At 52.0% G+C, this 22,428-nt stretch overlaps 1 protein-coding gene across 1 annotated transcript in view; it reads left to right on the top strand.

Annotated features, from left to right (window-relative positions):
• Positions 1-22,428, top strand: part of TCERG1L (transcription elongation regulator 1 like) — a 196,235-nt gene that overhangs the window by 137,452 nt on the left and 36,355 nt on the right. Inside the window, exons 7-8 of the mRNA XM_055560279.1 lie at positions 6,337-6,491; positions 20,019-20,088. Coding sequence (XP_055416254.1) covers positions 6,337-6,491; positions 20,019-20,088 — 225 coding nt within the window. The remainder of the gene's footprint in view (positions 1-6,336; positions 6,492-20,018; positions 20,089-22,428) is intronic.

The following is a 22,428-nucleotide window of genomic DNA, read 5'->3' as shown; positions in this document are numbered from 1 at the left end:
GGGGCTTCTCAGTTCTCCCAGGTCAGCCCCTTCCCAGGGACAAAGGTGGGCAGAACGGGGAAGGGGGCAGAGAACAAAGGACACAGAGGTGCTGCCTTCTGGGGTCAGAGACCTCAGCCCTGTGGCTGTGAGCCAGGGCACACGGGTCCACCCTGCAGACGGGACTCTGCTCCTGGGACAGCGCACTCGGGGACAAGTGCGCGGAGGACAGAGGGACCTGGGTGTGTCTTCCTGCGTGCGGGACACGGGGTGAGGCACGGAGCCCTTCCCCGCTGGGCTGAGCTGGATGCTTGGAGAGAGAAGCGGAAATATCTTGCCCCTTGCAGAGCCGTGAACGCTGGGCTGTGCTGTGTGAAGGCAATGGGGGGATCATTTTGTACAGCAAGCCAGCAGTCCCCGTTTCCATTTGCTAAAACGGGTCTTCGTGTTCTAAGGCTGCTAAGCGTGGATGTTTTGTACCAGACTTAACTAACTCTGGCACGCTAATTGTACCCTCTGGGATTTGGGGACGGTTAAAGAGGAGAGGGAACATGGCAGCCATCCAGAAATCATACATTGTGATTAAGCCAGAGGAATGTATATGTATTGCTTAAAATGTGCATAAACGATACGTGAAATTAATTCTGCATCATACAGCTGGCTCGGTCCCGTGGAGACCAGGTGTGACCAGTGGGCAGACTTCTCCTGGGGGATCACGTTTGTTTACCTGCTGCCAGCTCTTTGCTTCAGTTCCGCAGGCGTCCCTGTGGCACAGGAAGTGGGCTCTTTGTGTTCTGGATATGAGCCTGTGCGTGTTAATTGTTGTCACTCCTCTGTCTCCGGGGTAATAACCCTGCATTAAGTCTCTAATTGGCTCCGCTCTCCCGTCACTGGAGAGGCTGGGTGGTGGTGGCAGTGGGGACTGGGGCTGCTCCCCGCACGGCGATCCGGGCACGGGGTCTCTCCGAGAGGAGGGTGTGGTTTGACCATCTGTCTATGTGGCTCCCGGTTCCGACGGAATCAGCGCGACCCAGAGGCAGCAAACCTACGGCACAGACCCATCCCGCATCTGGGGAGAACCAAGTCAGTTCCGGTCGACGTGAAGCTTTTTTCTTAACAGCCGGGCTTGGAGCCAGAGGGGAAGGAGCCCAGGAGCTCAGTGGGATGATGACCTGAGTCTGACTGGGCCTCCCGTCAGGGGGATCTTTTGGAGCCCACGTGTCTTTGCGTCTGAGTGTGTCCACTTCTTGCGAAGGATACATGCCCAGATGCACGGTCTGCCCTCAGCCAGCGTCCAGGGAGGTGATGGCTGTCAGCAGCTACTGGGGCTGGAGGCTGAAACCCCTCCACTCTTCGCCCACCAGGAGCATGGCTCAGGGCCCCCCACCCCACCAGGGGCTGCAACAGCGTCACTCACCTGCTTCCAGCTGCTTCTTATTCCCCCGGCCCCCCACTTCACGTGTCATCCAGAACTTTGTCAGGCCAGGCAGAATCACGGCTCCAGGACCCCAGGACACCTCCCAGAGCCAGTGGGGAGACTCGGTTGGCTGAGGCTGGCCTCACACAGCCTTTGGCGTGCTGGCAGGGGGCTACCTCTGCACCCACCTCTGCATCCACAGGAGCATGAGCCCCTCCCTGCCTCTGTGATTGAGGCTGCCAGCCCCTCAGTAATTCTGGCTGAAGTGTCCCGTCCCCTGGGGGTGGATGCACACGCCCCTGACTTTCTCATGTGGGCAGACCCTCGTTGACCTGCTTTCTCAGGGACTCATCCCTCCCGGGCCCTTCAGTCGCCGTAGCCCTGATGCTGCCATGTTTGGTGGGATCAGGTCTCATCTTTAAAACCCCCGAAGTGAGAGGTCTTTAAGGAGGAGGTGAGGGTGCGTGTCCTGCATGACACCGCCTGCCTCTCACTGTTGGAAACTCTCCTGGAAGTTTAGATTCTACTCTGTCCTTCCTCCCCTTTAGGTCAGGGTCCCCAGAAGCAGCACTTTGGACAGAGCTCCCAGTGCCCAGAGATACTGAGGAGTGGTTCCAAGGGAAGGGGCAGAGGAAGGCGGGCGGGGGCCGGGATGTGGTGGTTGGGGGAAGAGCTGGGCTAAAAGAATGTGGTCTCAGCAGGAGGCTAATCACCGTGGATTTGCCCCATGCCCCATGCCCCGGCTGCTAGGGAAAGCAATCCCAGGGCAGGCATGGTCTCCAGGTGCAGCAGTGAACCTCTGAGCACAGCTACCCAGAGCCCAGGACAGACTAGCTCAGGAGCCGGGGATGGTGTCCCTGCCCATAAGGTTGATCCGCACAGAAGGGCATTAATATGACCATGCCTGGGGTCCTGGACAAAACTGGAAAATTAACAGAAAAGAATAGAAGTTAGAAGGGACTTAAGAAATCATCTGGGACTAGACCTGCATTCACCAATCTGCTTTTATAAAAGAAGACACTGAGTCCACAGCAGTGAGATCACTGCTTGAGGTGCTGAGACACACAGAGGCAGAGCCATCCTGGAAGGCAGGGCTCCACGCCCCTGGGCCCCTGAGTGCCCCCCAGTGACTCTGGAGGAGGGAACAGACCAGTCAGCCATGACGCTGAGGCCACTGGGGGTGGGGCTGTGGTGCCCAGATCACTGGTGTGCTTGTGTGTGCGTGCACACACACGTGTATATGCATGTGTATGAATGCATGTGTGGGTGCACATGTGAGTGTGTGTGCATGTGCATTTACGCACAAGTGTGTACTCGTGTGTGCACACACAAGTGTATATGTGGTGTGTCAATGCATGTGTGTGCACACATGTGTGCACGTGTGCGCGCGCATGTGTGCACACTCAAGAGTGTATGCACGTGTGTGAATGCATGCGTGTGCATGTGTGTGCGCACACAAGTGTGTATGCATGTGTTTGTGTGAATGCATGTGTGTGTGTGTGCACACATGTGCGAGTGTATGTGTGTGCATATGTGAGTGGAGGGGTGCTGGGCACAGGATGACTTCCTGCCATCGATGCATGTGCACCCACACATGCATTCACACACATGCATATACACGTGTGCACGCACACACAAGCACACCAGTGATCTGGGCACCACAGCCCCACCCCCAGTGGGTGTCAGGTGTATCTGCTGTAGAGGCTCATTGTACTGCAGGTGCCGTCAGGGGTCCCAGGGGTCACACAGCAGCTCCCAAATTTTTAAATAGATAGACAGGGATGCAGTGGGTCAAAGATGCACCTAGACTTTCCCACTCAGGCCAAGTGCAGTTAAACGGTGAAAAGATATCATCCCAACTGTCACACACCAACTTACTCGCTGCCAGGAGCTTTGGTCTTGGAGCTATTTTTCCAGCTGCAGCTTGGCCAGAGAAGGCTTTAGAAGCCTGTATGTGGGCAGTGACCAGCCGCCTGTGTGCACCAGACAAGCCTGATGGATGTCCTCCGTGTGAGAGGGTGCCCAGGACTGGGCTTTACCCTCTGCACTGCTGAGGGTCTGCTGGCTTCTTACTCAACATCGCCTGCATTCTGATCTAGCTGAAGCTGCAAACAGCCTGCATTCACACCAGGCAAACCTACCCCCACCCCACCCTGTGGTGCGCAGATAACCCAGGTGGGCTACTCGTGGTGCTAAGAACACGTGCTGAGTGTTGCCAGGAGAGCAGCCCCCAGACCCAGCAGGAGGCACTCTGTCACCCTGCAGAGCATCTGAGAGGGAAGGGGCTGTGCTTCTAGCAGGGTTTACGGTCCCTGCTGGCCCAGAATTCTGTGCAAGAACTCACAGTGGCAGAATTGTACAGAATGTACAGAACAGCATAATTACCTGCAGCTTTATACACAGTGAAAGCTTCCTAAGCCAGACGACTTCTGCACCAGCAGGCAGGCAGCTTCCTCCCACGAGAGGTCACCTGTGCCCTGTCCGGGCCCGCTGGGGGTGGCAGGCAGACCCGTGCATCGGGCAGGTCCTTGTCCAGCTTGTCAGTCCTGCCCCTCAGGTCTAGCCCTTGTTGGCCCGTCATCCAGTCTCTAGTAAAGGCTGACCCTCATGTTTGCCTCAACTTTCCCGCAGTGATGGGCATGTTAGAATAACACAAATGTCCATCGCAGGCCCCCCACACAGATGATGGAATGGAGATCATGGAGGGTGAGGGCAGCTCTCAAGGTCACCTGAAGGTCAAGGGCAGGCCTAGAGCTGGAGGGTGCATCCACTGAGAAGGCAGGTCATGGCCTTCTACCTGGATGACCAGGCCAGCAGGGGCCTATACAGTGTGGGGGTCTAGGTTGCTGCTGGCCAGATGCAGACCCTGGTGCTGGCGCACAGGATGGGGAGGGGTCAAGGGTGAGGTCTACTGGTCGTCAACCTGTGGAAACTCACATCTCACAGCTCTGGAGGTCAGAATCCAACCCCACGGGGCTGAATCCAGGTGGGGAGGAGGGGGCTGATTCCCTCCCAAGGCTCAGGGGAGACTGCTCTAGACTTTCCAGCTTCTAGAGACACTGGCATCCACAGCCGCTCCCTCCAACATCAAGGCCAGAGTGGCGCATCCTCTGACTGTCTCCACCCATCCTGTGTGTGTGTCTGTCTGTCTTCTGCTTCCATCCTCTCATCCCCTTCTCTCACTCTGACTCCCAGCCTCCCTCTTCCCTTATGAGGACCCTTCTGATGACACTAAACTTGCCTGGACAGCCCAGCCTACTCCCTCCATCTCAAGACAGGAGCTTAATCACACCTGAGAGGTCCCTTTTGCCCTGTAAGGTAACATTCATAGGTTCTTGGGAGTAGGATGTAGACCGCTTTGGGGTCGTTATTTGGCTCACCACTCCCATGAACCTGGCCTGGCTGTGGAGTAAATCAGACAGACCATCTAAAGGTCATTTCTACATAGCGATCTGGTCTGCACAGAGTTTCAGAACGTGAGGCTAGCCCCTGCACTGAGCCTCTGTCTGGCCCACAGGAAGTGGCCGGCTGGTCTGAGCACAGAGGCTCAAGGGTGGGAGTGATTTTCTCTGTGGGAAGTAGACTGGTGTGTGCTGCCTGGATCCAGAAAGGGGGCAGGCAGCCAGGTGTGTCTGATGGTAAGGCAGGAGCTGGTGCTCAGGAGGCTGGCAAGTGCCCAGAAGTGTCCCTGATCCCTCAAGAAATCAATGACCAGAGGGCTTCAGTCCACGAGGACTAGTCTTGCCCATTCCTGCAGCTTCTGAGGAGCCTGGAGAGAGTCCTGGAGCTTCCCGGGCCCTCAGAGGTCACTGTAGGATGCTGAGGTCACGGGAGGGGAGAGGCCTAACCCCAGAAGAATCTTCTGGAAGGGCCAGACCAGAGGCAGGACAGAGCTCATTTCTCTGCACCATCACGAGACTGGTCACAGGACAGCCTGAGGCCGCTCCGGTGACCTCGACCGGCTGTGTTGCTGGGACACACGGAGGCCAGGTCTGAATTCCTGTGTGCGTTCCCACATTGCAGACTCACTCCGCGGAAAGGGAGCTCTTCCTTTCCTTTGTTTTTCTTTTCTTCACTATTTCTCCTTTGCAATCTTTCCTTCTCTCTGATAACCTTTCACAGAGATGAAGTCTTAAAATTGCATATTATTCCTTTTGGAGATTTTAGTTTCCTCCATGTGAAAATGCAAAGCTAATTCTTTGCTCTTTTGAAAGCAAAGCAGGACACCTCAGCAGGGCTGAGGTTGCTGATTCCAGCAGCCGGGTTGCTGGTTCTCAGCTGGAGAGGGATGGGCTGTGGCCTCCGTGTGGCTCCATGAACCCTGCTGCTCAGTCACTGTCCAATCGGGGAAGTTTCCTGGGAACCAAGGTCTGTGTTACCTGGTCCTTGGACCCAGAGCCAGAGTGGGAATCCAACTGAAAGGAGAGCTGGTCTTTGGGAAGAGCTCAGACCTCCTGGGACCCAGTTAAGCCTCTCATGTCTCTGAACTTGGCTGTCCTTACCAGTAGAAGGAAGCTCAGTGGCTGTCTGCCTATGAATTGAATGAGAGAATGTATGAGAAACATCTGAGAATCACCCTGAAAAGCCAGACATCGCTATTATTAGTCATACTTTGTAAAATATTACTTTTGTGAATGTGTGGATTTCAGCCCCAAAGGGCATTTTGGGTTTGGACGCATGCCTGCACTAACCTGTCTGTGAATGCAGGAAACATAAGAGACTCGGGTTTGATCCCTGGGTCAGGAAGCTCCCCTGGAGGAGGGCATGGCAACCCACCCCAGTTTTCTTGCCTGGAGAATCCCATGGACAGAGGAGCCTGTCGGGCTACAGGCTATGGGATCGCAGAGAATCAGACACGACTGATTGACTTAGAACACACACTATGGTCTTTTGATGCATGCCTTTGAGGGAGACTAAGAGCGGTTTCTCCATTTGCACAGGTGTGTGGTCTGGACGGGCGATGACCGAGTTTTCTTCTTCAACCCGACGATGCAGTTGTCCGTCTGGGAGAAGCCGATGGACTTGAGGAACCGCGGGGACCTCAACAGGATCATCGAAGACCCTCCACACAAGCGCAAGCTGGAGGCGGCAGCAAGTAACTAAGATGGCGGGGCCCTGGGCACCCATCTGTTGGAGAATCTAGACTCTACATCCCTGAGCGGGAGAGGAGAGCACAATGCCCGCTTGTGCTGGCAGTTGATTTTGAAGGACTCGTGCTCCCTGTTTCAGAATTTAGTCATTAAGTTTTTATGGCACTTTCTGCAGAAACTTTGATCCTTCCACGGGATCGGTTCTGGCTTTCTCTTTGCATCGCATAAAGTTACGAACCCAGAGAAGGTTATCCTTCAGCCACTGGGAGCTTCCTTTCCAGCTCAGATATTAGCCTGCATTTAACCTTCTCTCTTACTTTTAAAAAGTTGTTTTCTATTATCAAATTAATGGGTATTGGTTAAGCATTCTAGAAAATGCAAAGCAGTCTCACCAGGTAAACTCATCCGTGGTGATCGCTTTGATATGCTAGTTCTGTTGTTGACCAAAATCTTGGCCTTCTCTGCCACCGAAGCCAAAGGAAAAATAGAGAGTTTGGAGGAGATACAAAGGTGGCTTTAATTCTCACCTGGCTGAGTGGGGAAGACAGCAGGCTCAGGCCTCCAGAACTGTGTCCCCATCCACGGGGAGTCTTGTTGTTCAATCTCTCAGTCGTGTCCAGCTCTTTGTGAGCCCATGGACTGCAGTGCACCAGGCTTCCCTGTCCATCACCATCTCCTGGAGCTTGCTCAAATTCATGTCCATTGAGTCGGTGATGCCATCCACCCATCTCATCCTCTGTCACCCCCTTCTCCTCCTGCTCTCAATCTTTCCCAGCATCCGTCTTTCCCAGTGAATCAGCCCTTTGTGTCATGAGGAGTCTAGGGGCTTATATAAGATGAGGGCTCACAGTCAGGAGTCAGTGATGACGAACAAAGCTGTTAGGATCTTGATTTCTTCCTCTCGCATTGTTTCAAAGACAGTCACAGGCCAGTGCCAGCAACCCAGCAACTGCGTCTGTCAGTTCCCTGGCGCTGCAGCCTTCGTTCTGATATGTGACTACAGGGGGAAGGCTGTCCTGAGGGTAAACACCAGACACAGGATGTATTTAGCATCAGGTCAAAGGAAATAGGTGTGAAGTGTAGCTCCTGCAGAGTTAAGGGGCGGAAAAGCAAACTTAGTTATAGACATGCAGAGTTAGAAGCAGTTAAAGTAAAAAAAAAAAATAAATAAAAAACTAGGAATGTTCAGGCCTACTCACTGTTCTCCTTATCTTCTTTATTCTCAGGAAAGGTGAAAGTCTTTAAGTCCTGTCTGACTCTTTGCAACCCCATGGACTGTAGCCTGTCAGGTTCCTCTGTCCATGAAATTCTCCAGGCCAGAATACTGGAGTAGGTAGCCATTCTCTTCTCCAGGGGACCTTCCCAACCCAGGATTGAGGCCAGGTCTCCCACATTGCAGCCAGATTCTTTAGTCTGAGTCACAAGGGAAGTTAAAGAAAAAAACTCATTCCTTTTTTTCCCTTTTTACTGCAACAGTTTCTTTGCTCTTTTTTCCCCCATCATTTGGTTTTTGCTCCAGATGTTGCAAGACTGCCCCTTGAGACTACATGTCATAATTGGTAACATGTAACCATGAAATTAAAAGACGCTTGCTTACTCCTTGGAAGGAAAGTTATGACCAACCTAGATAGCATATTCAAAAGCAGAGACCTTACTTTGCCAACAAAGGTCCATCTAGTCAAGGCTATGGTTTTTCCTGTGGTCATGTATGGATGTGAGAGTTGGACTGTGAAGAAGGCTGAGCACTGAAGAATTGATGCTTTTGAAGTGTGGTGTTGGAGAAGACTCTTGAGAGTCCCTTGGACTGCAAGGAGATCCAACCAGTCCATTCTGAAGGAGATCAGCCCTGGGATTTCTTTGGAAGGAATGATGCTAAAGCTGAAACTCCAGTACTTTGGCCCCCTCATGCGAAGAGTTGACTCATTGGAAAAGACTCTGATGCTGGGAGGGATTGGGGGCAGGAGGAGAAGGGGACGGCAGAGGATGAGATGGCTGGATGGCATCAGTGCCTCGATGGACGTGAGTCTGAGTGAACTCCGGGAGTTGGTGATGGACCGGGAGGCCTGGCATGCTGCGATTCATGGGGTCGCAAAGAGTCGGACACAACTGAGCGACTGAACTGAACTGAACTGAACCTTCTCCATCATGCACCCATTCCAGAGCTTTGTAGGAAGTCCATCCACTCTTTGTTTGAAGGGTGCTTGAATTCACCTAAAGTGCATGTGGAGAAGGGAAAAGATCCTTCCCAGCTGCAGAGGAATCCAATGCGTGACAGAGGTAGCTGTTCAGAAGCTGCCCCAGCAAATTGCATTTTCCCGAGAGCCAGAGCAGAACACTTCCATGTGTTCAGAAAGGATCCACCGATTAGGTCTTATACATTTTTTATCAGTTGTGTTGGGAAAGGTGCACTCCCTAAGCACATGGGTTGAAATAGTCTTGGCTTCACTGAGATCTTGAGATCACAGTTTTCCCTGACTGACCCGCAGAGCTTGGCTGAAAGGCCGGGAAATGGAACCTTGACCTCTGGAGTGAGTGTTTGGTTTAGCTTTGGAGTGGTTTTTGAGTATTTTTGAGTCCATCTCAAGTGACGCTAACACAGATAACACAGATCAGCCTATGCTGGATCCAGAAGCATTTGAATGGAACTTTAGGAGAAAGTGTCTTAAAAGCTTCGTCAACATTTTGATCAGTGCTAACGGACATGGACAGTTTGCTCTTGCAAAGCTGGCAGCAGTCTGCTGAGATGGAGTGATGGATACCGATAACTCCGTCAACTGAGAAAGTACACTCCACCTGCAAGTTGAGAGTTAAGTCTTATTTGGCAGACATTTTTAGGACTTCAAGCCCAGGAGACAGCATCTCAAGCGACCTTGAGAGAACTATTCTGAGCAAGCCAGGTTCCATAGACGTTTTACAGCAAAGGTCAGGTAGTCTGAACACCCGAAGATTATTGTTTGCTAAAGAAAACCAGATATCCTAAAGTAAGGAATTTAGTGCCTTTCCATGTATGGGAAACTGCAAGAGTGTGGGCTTAGTGAAATCGCTCCTTCCCTATGCACCTCGGCTTGTCTGGGGCCAGTGCCCTGCGTTTTCATACCCTGAGTTCCCCTGGGGCTTACCACGGGCAGCGGCTATCTTCTGACAGCTGCTATGTGCTGTATTCTCCTTCCTGAGTGCCCTCAGGGCTGACCAGCTCACGCTGGAGGGCTGCGGTCACTGGCGACCATGGCAGCCTTGTTTCCTGGTGTGGCAGGGAGTGTTCCATTTCTCAGTACATTCCCCTCTCTTAAGATAATGAGTGCACCCCCAGAGCATCAGCTCGAGCCGGCTGACTCTGAGAAGCGAATGTTCCAGGTGCAGATCTCAGTCTGTAACACAAGCTGTTCTCAGGGACAGCGAGAACTGGGCCGTGAATTTGCTCCCTCCTTTGACTGAGGTATCCGTTATCTGAAAAGATGCTTTGCGTGCTGAATGAAGGCTTGAACCAAAACCCCTCACACACAGACACCCGGTGTCCGACGTCCTCACCATCACCACCTGCGGGGCTGGTGTCCCGAGACCTGCCAACCCCTGGAGGACATTCAGGTGCAGCTTGTCACGAGGATACTTACTTGCAAACAATGTAGGCAGTCTCCTCGCTCCTTCCTGCAGCTTGCATTCTCAGAGATAATTGGGTGCTGTTTCTTTTTTTTCCGAGGCCTGGCAGGGATGAGAAAGGATGGAACTCGTTAGCAGTCAGGACACCGTTGGTCACCTGTTTTTCTGCTCTGGACCAAGTGGACCCAGGGCTACGAGAGCAGAGAGGGGTGAGCAGGGTCCTCCCCCATCCCAAGTCCTCTGCCCTTTCCAGGCTTCTGAGGTGGAGGACAGTATTAGAAGATTAACAAGCATGTTAGAAAAGTGAAGAGTTTATGTGAGCAAAAATCGATTCTGATCCTGAAGCCCCAAACCGGAAGTTGTTGGAGCCAGGGAAGGCTGGCCTGGTGCAGGCACAGAGGCAGAGTGGGGGAATCAGCTGCCGGGCACCAGGGAGGCCTGCCTCCTGCCCAGCTGGCCCTCCTCAGCGTCCCCACTGACCGGTAACCCTGAGGCTTTTACTGGCTCAGAGGTCTGTTCAATGGCCTCCTTGTATAATTAATTACAACAAGGACCTGAATTATCTGGGTCATAGATCAGGGCTCCATTTCACTCTGCTGGCCTGAATCTCATTTTGCACTTAAAAAGGTGGAGAATGGAGCCTTAAATCTAACAAACACAGCTGGAAATACCCGACTCTTGCAGGCTTAACACATCAAGGCATTTTGCCTGACCATTGTAATGGTGGCCCCTGAACCACTCTAACCAGATAGATGTGTGATCATAAACTTACAAGCAGCTACCAAGTGAGCTTTAACCTTACTTACTCATATTAAAAGAGGAAGAGCTGCCTTAAGCCGTCTTAAAAGTCTTTAACCTGCATCTTAAAGACATGCAAATGACCTCCGTTCTCAACTTCCGGTTGCAGGAGGGGGGGGAATTGACATTTAAATGGATAACTTGTAATTTCCTAAGATCCACTCACTGAAATTATTCTGTTTGCAACAAAACAGGACAGGGAGTATTTCTGGAAGACTAATTAGCAATGAGCAGGCAGAGTTGCTGACCTCAGGCCACGAGCAAGGTGAATTTTTCCCTGGCTGATCACCTGTCATGACTCATCTAATGTTCTGACCCTAATTATTATAAGAATCAGCTCTAGGGAAGACTGTCCTTGGTATAAAATTTTGTTTTTCACATTGTGTTGGGCTATGAGTCATTATAGATTTAAATATTAAAACCTGTTTCTTTTCTGAAATGGAACCATTAAGCATTCCAATTGATATTCATTATTTTTCAAGAGGCAAGTAGAATTTGACAAAATACTTCCCTGGTGGCTCAGCTGCTAAAGAATCCACCTGCAGTGTCGGAGACCTGGGTTCGATCCCTGGGTTGGGAAGATCTCCTGGAGAACGGAACGGCTACCTACTCCAGCATTCTGGCCTGGAGAATTCCATGGACTGTATAGTCCATAGGATCACAAAGAGTCAGACAGGACGGAGCGACTTTCACACTTTCACTTTCTGCCACATTTAACTGCAGTAGGTTTGGAGGGGTGTTTGTGTATTTTGTGTGCATACTAGGAATATCAGCATGGAAGGAGGAGTTAATATTGTCAGGCAACCACCTCAACATTCAGAAAACGAAGATCATGGCATCCGGTCCCACCACTTCATGGGAAATAGATGGGGAAACAGTGGAAACAATGTCAGACTTTATTTTTCTGGGCTCCAAAATCACTACAGATGGTGAGTGCAGCCATGAAATTAAAAGACGCTTACTCTTTGGAAGAAAAGTTATGACCAACCTAGATAGCATATTCAAAAGCAGAGACATGACTTTGCCAACAAAGGTCCATCTAGTCAAGGCTATGGTTTTTCCTGTGGTCATGTATGGATGTGAGAGTTGGACTGTGAAGAAGGCTGAGCGCCGAAGAATTGATGCTTTTGAAGTGTGGTGTTGGAGAAGACTCTTGAGAGTCCCTTGGACTGCAAGGAGATCCAACCAGTCCATTCTGAAGGAGATCAGCCCTGGGATTTCTTTGGAAGGAATGATGCTAAAGCTGAAACTCCAGTACTTTGGCCCCCTCATGTGAAGAGTTGACTCATTGGAAAAAACTCTGATGCTGGGAGGGATTGGGGGCAGGAGGAGAAGGGGATGGCAGAAGATGAGATGGCTGGATGGCATCACAGCCTCGATGGACGTGAGTCTGAGTGAACTCCGGGAGTTGGTGAGGGATAGGGAGGCCTGGCGTGCTGCGATTCATGGGGTCGCAAAGAGTCGGACATGACTGAGCGACTGATCTAATCTGATCTGATCTGATGGGAAAAGGGTGCAGAACTGCCAGAAGGGCTAAGCCTTTCAACAGATAAAGAAAAGGCCCCCTTTTCTCCATTCTGTTTCCCTTGCTGAGAGGTTTAGCTGAAGGCCTGAATTATTTCCTAATCATCCTCCAGTGCATCCGGACTTCTATGGCTCTAGCAGACAGGCTGCTGGTTGGGAATAATGCCTGTTGAACTGCGAAGTGAGAAGGAGCAGCCTTCACGCCATGTCCGCTCCATGTCCTGACATTCGGGGCTGCTACAGGCTCTTCCTTGGTGAGGATGCCCCACTCACGTTTGTCTTCCCACCAGCTTCAGCATTTCCCAAATCTCTTAGAGGCTCAGTTCTGCCAACCGTGTTTACCTGAAGCACCAAAGACCTCTCTTCAGGGCAATGGGTAGTGGAGACTGAAGTGAAATGAAAGTCGTGAGATACGTTTTAATCGGGAACCTCACTGAGGACTGTAGCCAGGGAGAGAGCCTCTCAGATCACTCTGAGGAGCTGCTCCAAACGGTGTTGACTTAAAAAAGAAAAAAAAAAAGCGCAATGTGAGAGTTGTGAGTCAAGTTTTATTTGGGGTGAAATGAAGACTGCAGCCCGGGAGACAGCATCTCGGATAGCTAGCTCTGAGAGACAGCTCCGATGAGTCAGGGGCGGGTCAGTATATATGTGATTTTGGTGAAGGGGGAGTCCATGCAATCAGACACATATTTTTGCAGAAGATTTCTACTAGTCTCATGAGGGTTACTGCTAGTCACGAGGGGCAGTCATCACCATGAAGGATTTTAGTGCTTATATAGGTATGAGGAAGTTCAAGAACTGGGCTCATAAAATCAGTTCCTGAAAATATCTAGCTACCTGAACACCTGTCCTGCCAGTTTCTCCAAAGAACAGAGGGTCTTGCTCCTGCTCTCCACCCTGAGCTCCTTCCAGAGGGTGTTGAAGGTTGGCATCTGCAGCAGCACCTGATGTAACCCTTGTAGAGGTGAACAGCAGGTGCCAGTTTGTGGGTGACTGAGGTAAGGGAGGAGCCAGAATATACAGGGGTTTTTGCTGAGGAAAAAAATTTAATTGAACCCAAAGACTACAGCTAATCACAAAAAACAGACATCTCAAGTAAGCTATTTTAATGCTTTTCTGTGTGCGGGAAGGTGCAAGAGTCGGACTCAGCGACATCTCTCCTGAGACGCGCACCTTCACTGCCTAGGACCAATGCCCTGCTTTTCTCTGCCCTGAAGTCCCCTTAAGGCTCAGCGTCAGGGCTGTGACTGATGGCTTGTTAGCCGGCAATGTTCTCTGTTTACTGAAATGGCAGGTGACTTCTTTTGGTCCACGGTAGAAATTTTCCTGCCTTCTGGCCCCTGCTGCCTCATCACCTGCGCCATTCAGGATGGGGATCCCATCCCTTCTGCTGGGGGTTTGGTGCAGTTTGGTAGGATGTACCAGAGGGTGATCAGATAAAACACCTGTGAGTCTGTCCTCTAGGGTGGGGAGGCAGACAAGGTGGAGGACGATCTCCCAGCCTCTCTCCCCTGCCTTCTGTCTCCCGTGGGCACCTCCCAGAGGCTAAGGTGGACAGGGTGCTGCTGTGGGGTAGGGCAGGGGGCCTGCCTAGGCAGGAGGGGGGTGGCACCCTGGGGGGAAAGGGACCGCTTGGTTCCTCCATGCCTGCCACCGCCCCAGGAGCTGGTCACCACCCATATCAGCCCCCTGTTGCTGCTGTAACAGATGATCACAAGTTTAGTAGCTTGAACCAACACCAACTTGCTGCTTTCCAGTCCCAGAGGTCAGAAGCCCGACTGAAGTCTCCCTGGTGGGTCTGAGTTGCTTCTTTCTGGAGGCTTTCAGGCAGAACTCACTTGCTGTGTCTTCCAGTCCAAGAGACATCTGGTTTCTGGAGCCCCAAGGCTGGTTAGGAGCCTTCACCCCTGCCATGCAACCTAAGAGGTTCACAGTGGCTCCGCTGGTAATGAAGCTGCCTGCAATGCGGGAGACCTGGGTTTGATTCCTGGGTCGGGAAGATCCACTGGAGAAGGGAAAGGCTACCTACTCCAGTATTCTTGGGCTTCCCTTGTGACTCAGATGGTAAAGAATCCACCTGCTATGTGGGAGACCTGGGTTTGATCCCTGGGTCGGGAAGATCCCCTGGAGAAGGGAAAGGCTACCCACTCCAGTATTCTGACCCAGAGAATTCCATGAGGTCACAAAGAGTCAGGCACGACTGAGCAACTTTCACCTTCACTTTCTTTTCCAGGGTTTGGGTGTGGACCTCTTTGGAGGCCATTGGTCTGCAATCCTCTGTCTTTATGCCTATTTTGACAGTAGAGGGAATTAAAGAAAGCAGACCGTTTGGCCTGCTCAAGGTCACACTCCTATAGAGCAGGGGACCAGGGATTTGCACTGTGGAGGCTCTGACTCCAGATCTAAGGAGGGCCAGCCTGGCCAGATGTCTTATGCACATTAGATTAAAAGGGGCTCTGGTAAGCATTTTGCTTCCTGCTTGACACAGAAAAGTTGGGTGCGGGGAGCCAGGCACTTCCACTCTGCTTTGTCCCGACCCGTGATAGGCTTGGCAGGATGTCACTTGGCTTCAGTTGAACTGTAAACATTTCAGCCGTTTATATTCAAGGCAGATATACACTGATGATGACTTTCATTTCACCAAGAAGGGCATGAAGCTGTGCCTGTGAGTAAACACAGCTGTGACCTGTGAAAGGGTCGCTTTCCCAAGTGCTGTTTGCCCAGGAACAATGCATCACTCTCCACGCCACAGGGGGCCAGGTGGCCGGTGCTCGGCCAGACCCGGGACCGCTGACAACGCAGATGCTGGTTGTTCCACAGAGTCAAGGATGAGCATCACCACTCATCCACAAGGATTCTGGCGGGCGAGAGGGTATCTCCCCATGCAGATCACCTGGCCCCTCTTTGGGAGGAACCCCGGCCATCACCTGCCCTGTGTTCCGTCCATACCCTGACACCAGCTGGTGGCCCCGCCCGTGCCTCCTCTGCACAAAGAATGAACCAGGCTTCTTGTTTTGTTAACGCCATTATCAGATTGGCACCCACTCTGATTAGCCCTTGTAACAGGACCCAGCAAAAAGCAGGTAAGTGCAGACAGGTCATCCCTGCAGAGAATCCCTCACTGACAGAATTTACCAGGTACCCTGTGATGCAAAGATGGGCACAATAAAGGACAGAAATGGAATGGACCTAACAGAAGCAGAAGATATTAAGAAGAGGTGACGAGAATACACAGAAGAACTGTACAAAAAAGATCTTCATGACCCAGATAACCACAATGGTGTGATCACTCACCTGGAATGTGAAGTCAAGTGGGCCTTAGGAAACATCACTATGAACAAAGCTAGTGGAGGAGATGGAATTCCAGTGGAGCTATTCCAAATCCTGAAAGATGATGCTGTGAAAGTGCTGCACTCAAGATGCCAGCACATTTGGAAAACTCAGCAGTGGCCACAGGACTGGAAAAGGTCACTTTTCATTCCAATCCCAAAGAAAGGCAATGCCAAAGAATGCTCAAACTACTGCACAATGCACTCATTTCACACGCTAGCAAAGTAATGCTCAAAATTCTCCAAGCCAGACTTCAACAGTACATGAACTGCGAACTGCCAGATGTTCAAGCTGAATTTAGAAAAGGCAGAGGAACCAGAGATCAAATTGCCAACATCTGTTGGATCATCGAAAAGGCAAGAGGGTTCCAGAAAAACATCTATTTCTGCTTTATTGACTGTGCAAAAGCCTTGACTGTGTGGATCACAACAAACTGTGGAAAATTCCTCAAGAGATGAAATACCAGACCACCTGACCTGCCTCTTGAGAAATCTGTATGCAGGTCAGGAAGCAGTTAGAACTGGACATGGAACAACAGACTGGTTCCAAATAGAGAAAGGAGTACGTCAAGGCAGTATATTGTCACTCTGCTTATTTAACTTATATGCAGAGTACATCATGAGAAGTGCTGGACTAGATGAAGCACAAGCCGGAATCAAGATTACCAGGAGAAATCTCAATAACCTCAGATATGCAGATGACACCACCCTCATGATAGAAAGTGAAGAACTAAAGAGCATCTTGATGAAAGTGAAGGAGGAGAGTGAAAAAATTGGCTTAAAGTTAAACATTCAGAAAACTAAGATCATGGCATATGGTTCCATTACTTCATGGCAAATAGATGGAGAAACAGTGGAAACACTGACAGACTTTATTTTGGGGGGCTCCAAATTCACTGCAGATGGTGACTGCAGCCACGAAATTAAGACACTTGCTCCTTGGAAGGAAAGTTATGACCAACCTAGACAGCTTACTAAAAAGCAGACAGTACTTTGCCAACAAACGTCCATCTAGTCAAAGCTATGGCTTTTCCAGTAGGATGTATGGATGTGAGAGGTGGATATAAAGAAAGCTGAGTGCCAAAGAATTGATGCTTTTGAACTGTGGTGTTGGAGAAGATTCTTGAAAGTCCCTTGGACTGCAAAGAGATCCAACCAGTTAATCTCAAAGGAAATCAACCCTCAATATTCATTGGAAGGACTGATGCTGAAGCTGAAGTTGCAACACTTTGGCTACCTGATGCGAAGAATTGACTCATTTCAAAAGACCCTGATGCTGGGAAAGATTGGGGGCAGGAGGAGAAGGGGACGAAAGGATGAGATATTTGGATGGCATCACTGACTCAATGGACATGAGTTTGAGTAAACTCTGGGAGTTGGTGATGGACAGAGAGGCCTGGCGTGCTGTAGTCCATGGGGTTGCAAAGAGTCGGACACGCTAAGTGACTGAACTGAACTGAACTATGATGGGAAGGAAGGTTCCAGAGCCCGGCGTGCAGGCCCCACAGGGATCCGTAACGCTCTGTAAAGATGCTTTGTAAACACTCACCTTCAGTTTGCTGGATGGGCAGGGCCAAGGCTTGTTCAGGTTTCTAGATGCCCCTGAATCGGTGCTGATAAAGTGGTTGTGTCCTGTCTCTGCCTTCGAGGCCCAGGACGTAGGAGAGACCGGAATAGCACTTCTCAAAGCAGTTTGCCTCAGAAACCAGTGCTTCACACTTCCCTGCTCGCCTGGCCCTGGATGAGGGCAGCTGTTTTAAAGGAATGGAAGACGTGATTCTCTCAGACTAAGAAGACCTCTGACTACCTGCTTCAACTATCCTGTACACTAGCACCTTTTCACAAATGGATGTGCCCTTCCTTGCCCGTTAAATGCACAAAACAATGTATTGTGAAGACAGGCAGATGTTTGTGTGTATGCATGCTTTTAATAGAACGGCTGAGGAATTGACCTGCTCCACTTTCTGCTTCTCATCACTATGGGTATCTTTTTGGCAACCCCTGGTATTCTGAGGGCTTCCCAGTTTGCAGCAGTGGTAAAGAAACCTGCCTGTAATGCAAGAGATCGTGGTTCACTCCCTGGGTTGAGAAGATCCCTGGAGGAGGGCATGGCAACCCACTCCAGTACTCTTGCCCAGAGAACCCCATGGACAGAGGAGCCTGGTGGGCTACAGCCCATGGGGTCGCAGAGTCAGACACGACTAGAGCGACTGAGCGCGTGTGCACGCACGAGTTCTGAGCCCTTCCCTTCGCACCCGTGCCCACCTTGACTAGACTCCGACATCTCCACCAGGTCTTTCCAGTTGGTGGACTTCCAGGTCATTGGTTTTTCATGCCCACACAGAATACTGATAAGAATACCTTCATACACATGTATTTATCTTAGGAGCATTTGTGAGTACATTCATTGTATAAATTCATAGTATTGGAATTACCAGTTCGAAAGGTACATGCATTTCACATTGTGACAGATATTGCTAAATCTTCCTCCAAAAAGATGGACCAGTTCACACACCCGCTGATAGATTCTGCTACTCTCATGAGCACTGTAGATCATCCAACCTTAAGCTTCTAAAACCATTCATTGTGTCCACTGGCATTTCTGTAATTATGAGAGAAATTGAACCCTTCGACTGGTTGGTTGGCCGTTTGTTTTTTTGTGCATTCGTATGACGTGTGCATTGTCTTTGTCATTGAATTATGTGACTGGGGGGGCCACAGACAGGAGTGTGGGGAGAGAGTGTGGGTGAGAAGGAGCAAGCCCCTCCCCTCCTGTTAGCTTTGCTCTGGCGAAGGTCTTTCTCTAGACCTCTGGTTCTCAACAGGGCTGGGGGCTAGGATGCTCTGTCTCCTGGGGGGAGTTTGGGTGGTTTCTGGAGACTTGTGGTTATCAGTACTGGCAGGGACACCAGGCATCCGGGGGTGGAGACCAGGGATGCCACTCAGCACCCTGCGGTGCCCAGGACGCCCTGTCATCCAGCCCGCGTGTCCCTGGTGCCAGGGCTGGGCGGGCCCTGCTCTGGGCTCAGGCTCCTGCCAGGGGAGTCTCCTGGGTCCCCTGACTGTGCCACGCTGGGCAGGGCAGGGTCTGGCGTTGGCGGGAAGAGGCTGCCAGAACCCAGAGGCTGGGTGGACTGGGCTCGCTGGGCGCCTCTCGGGCGTGACCCACATCTCTTCTCGTCTTGTTTCAGCCCCGCACCTGGCACTGAGAGCCAGCCAGAGAGTAGCTGGGGCCGGAGCTGGGGGCATTATTGGGATGGCAGTCAGTGTGCATGGAGAACTGTCGGGTTTTATGAAAAGAAAAGGAGTGGAGGGCTTTTCCGTCAAGGATATTCATATTTTCCCCATAAACATCACATTCATTACGAGCTTGTTACAGAGCCTCCTCAGGAAGGACGTGGGTTCGAGCCTTGCGGTGGGGGCGGTGGTTCAGCCCTGCCCCTGGGCCCACCAGGGACGAGTTTCCGAGAAGGCTGCTTCCTGGGACGACAGACGCAGAATGAAAAGCAGGCGAGCAGGCAGTTGTGATGCCAGGGAGTGTCTGGGCATCGTTCAGCCTGTCAGGACAGAAATAATAACGCTCTGGAACCATCTTTATACTCATTTTTCCTCTTTCCTTTTGGAGACAAATATGAAACACCCAAGTACCTTTTTACTTTTTCATTCCGAAAGCTCATCAAACATTTACAGGGCCAGCCTCTTCAGGGTGTAAGGAGGGGACCTGACTTCAAAACCAATCTGGCTCTTAGAAAGTAGACACGTAGACAGCCGCGGTCCACAGGCTGTGTGCAGAGAACCAGGGTCCTTCACTGCAGGAGTCAGAGGGGGAGCCTGGGTCTGCAGTCCAAGCCCAGGGACGCGGAGGCAGCTTGGACAGAAGGGCCGGTCCCAGGCCCGCGTCCTGCGAGGGGTGGGGTCAGGTGGATGCACTCCCTCGCCCACCCTTCTGGAGAGTCTGACAGCCTCTCCACGGCCAGCAGCTAGAGATGACTTTTCTGTGCACAAGAGCAGCACAGATTTCTCTCCTGCTGAAGTATGGAAGGAGTGTGCAGTTATAGGGTGGAGGCCCATCTTTAAGGGACGCCCCTAGGATAGTTATTGTAGTTACAGGACAGAGGTCCATCTTTAAGGGAAGCCCACCAGCATAGTTAGAGGACTGAGGCCCATCTTTAAGGGAAATCCGTTTTCCTAATTTCAAGCTGAGCCTGCTGGAAGAGGTGCTTGCTGGTGGCTTGCCAAAGCTGTGAGCTCTGTCTTGACCGTACCAACCTGACTTTCTTTCAGCCGAGCCCAGCGATGGATCGAGCTCTGAAGACGGCAGGGAAGACCCAGACGTGAAAACCAAGAGGAATCGGTAGGTGACCACGTCCTTCCCTGTGAGTCTTTCCTTGAGAAAGAAAAGGATCATTTTGACTCTGTTGACTGAGCCAGGAACAGGTTCAACCCCAAACAGAGGGCGGGGGATCCCAGCCACTCTGGGGGCCCCGAGTCTACACTGGACCACGCCTCCCTCTGCGGCCTCTCTGGGCCCATGCTCAGCCCTGGCCTTGCTTCCGGGGCCCTGAGGAGTAGACGGAGCCATCGAGGTGCCGTGTGGGGCCGTGTGCTGGGTGAGGGGTGGGCCGGGGCTCCTGCAGCTCTGGGTCAGAGGTCTGGCTCTGTGGCTTGCCGGCTTCGAGACTTTGGGCAAAGTAACTCCACCAGGTCTCCATTCAGTAACTCCATTCAGGTTGATTCTCAACTCACATCAGACGTGTCATCAGTGAGGCGGCTGACGCCTGGGTGAGGACCAGTGACCCGCAGTGGTGCCCAGAGAACACGTTCTCACCCAAGTTTGCTCGTTACAACCCGTTGCAGGCACAGCACAGAAGGGAGGAGGTCGGCCTCCCCTCAAGCCGGGGGTGGCTGTTCCCCCTTTGGCCCTCCTGGAAGGCTGGTCTGTGGCCCTTCCCTACTCACTTCCAGGCAAAGGGGTAAAATTCGAGGTTTGTGAGTCTGAGTTCCTGGAAGGGCGGGTGGATGAAAGGCACAGGGCAGGGAGGATGAGGGGCGTCAGAAGGGACCGCAAGCCCACTTCCTGAGCAGACGTGGTGCCGATGACCCAGTGGAGTGGGCCACGTCCTGCCCAGCGGCACGTCCAGTCCTGTTCCAGGGGTCCAAGCACCCACTCCTGCCAGGGGCACCCCAGGCCAGCGGCAGGAGTCCCAGAGCAGCGGTCAGGGTGTTTGCACTGCATGTGTTCTTTTTTAAAATGTGCCCTAGATGGGGTAAGACTTTTGCAGCAACATGCGTGCACAGCAATGAAGGGAGGTGCGATCTCGCCCCAGAAGCGGAGCCTGTTCTCAGCTCCTCTGTCCTTGCCCCGCGGTCTCCTGGGGAAGGACGGTGGGAGAGGGGGGCAGAGAGGACACCCCTGTTGGGGAGGAGGGCTGGCAGCCTGGGGTCAGGGCTGGGCTCTGATGGCGGCCCAAGTAGCCAGAAACCCACGCAACTGGGGCTTCCCTGGGGGCTCAGTGGAAAGACACTGCCTGTTGAACAGAGACAGACGTGGGTTCAATCCCTGGGTCAGGAAGATCCCCTGGAGAAGGAAGTGGCAAGCCGCCCCAGTATTCTTGCCTGGAGAACCCCCTGGACAGAGGAGCCCGGGGGGCTACGGTCCACGGGGTCACAGAGTTCGACACGACTGGGTGGCTAAATAACAAAAAGCCCCTGTTCCTTTTGTTGCGATATCTTTGGCCTTTTCCCATGAGCACCCCTTAGAATGATTTTGCTGACCAAGTGTGGGTTTATGGTCACTTTAACTGATGCCAAGCAGATGCCCCAGAAGTTTGTGAGAGCAGTCCAGGGCAGGGTAAGCGGTGTCGTCCACTGGTCCGGGGGGCAGCCCGGGTGGGAGGCAGGGCCTGCTTCTCCAGCTGATGGAGATCAGGGGCTGCAGCTTGGCTGCACTCTCTGCGGGCTGGGGCAGGGCTGACCCCAACCTCCCCACAGGCCTCTGTGCTCTCGCGCCCCCAGGTGTGTCCTTACAGTCACTTTAGGGGTGGCAGAGGCCACAGAGGATGGACTCCGAGCGCCTTCGCTGGCGTCAAGGGCTCGGGACAGGAATCAAATTGTGATCGCTTTATCGCTGCACTCAGACCCTGCGGCAGCTGCGTCAGTCTCTGCGATCTTGAATAAATGCGTATAATTTTAAAAACAAGACAAGCTTCCTGAGGCACAAGAGAAATAGCAATCTAGCCATTATGGGATGTTTTTAAACTTTCGCGGGAGGGAAGACTCACTGAGCCCCAGGGGACTGGGCAGTCCTCCTACATCATCCAGTTCTCTTCATTTGTCTATGGGACTGGCCCCAGATTCTGCACACTTGGCTTTTAAGTAGCGTCAAAGCATTCGTCTCTGTTTGCATCGTCTCAGTGCCTTCTTCCATGGCTGAGCGCTGACTTTGAAGCCATCAGAGGTGTTTTCGTGGAGTTTCGGCCACTGTGGGTCTCCAGGCCCGCGGGGCCCACAGGTTCTGTGCGTGAGGGTAGTGCCCAGACACCCGGTTCCCTAGCAATTCAGGGCTCACTCCCTGGGTCACTCTGCTCTGTTCTGCCTCTGAGATTCGGGAGGAAAAGGCTTCAGTGAATGTTGTGGGCTGGACTCAGGATCTGCAATGTTCTGACAGTCCTGATCCTTCACTTTTGGGCCGTTT

Source organism: Bubalus kerabau, chromosome 22 (assembly GCF_029407905.1).
Source record: "Bubalus kerabau isolate K-KA32 ecotype Philippines breed swamp buffalo chromosome 22, PCC_UOA_SB_1v2, whole genome shotgun sequence".
NCBI classification, from domain to species: Eukaryota; Metazoa; Chordata; class Mammalia; order Artiodactyla; family Bovidae; genus Bubalus; species Bubalus kerabau.
The sequence above is the reverse complement of the archived record's forward strand: the minus strand, read 5'-3'. Positions and strand labels throughout refer to the sequence as shown.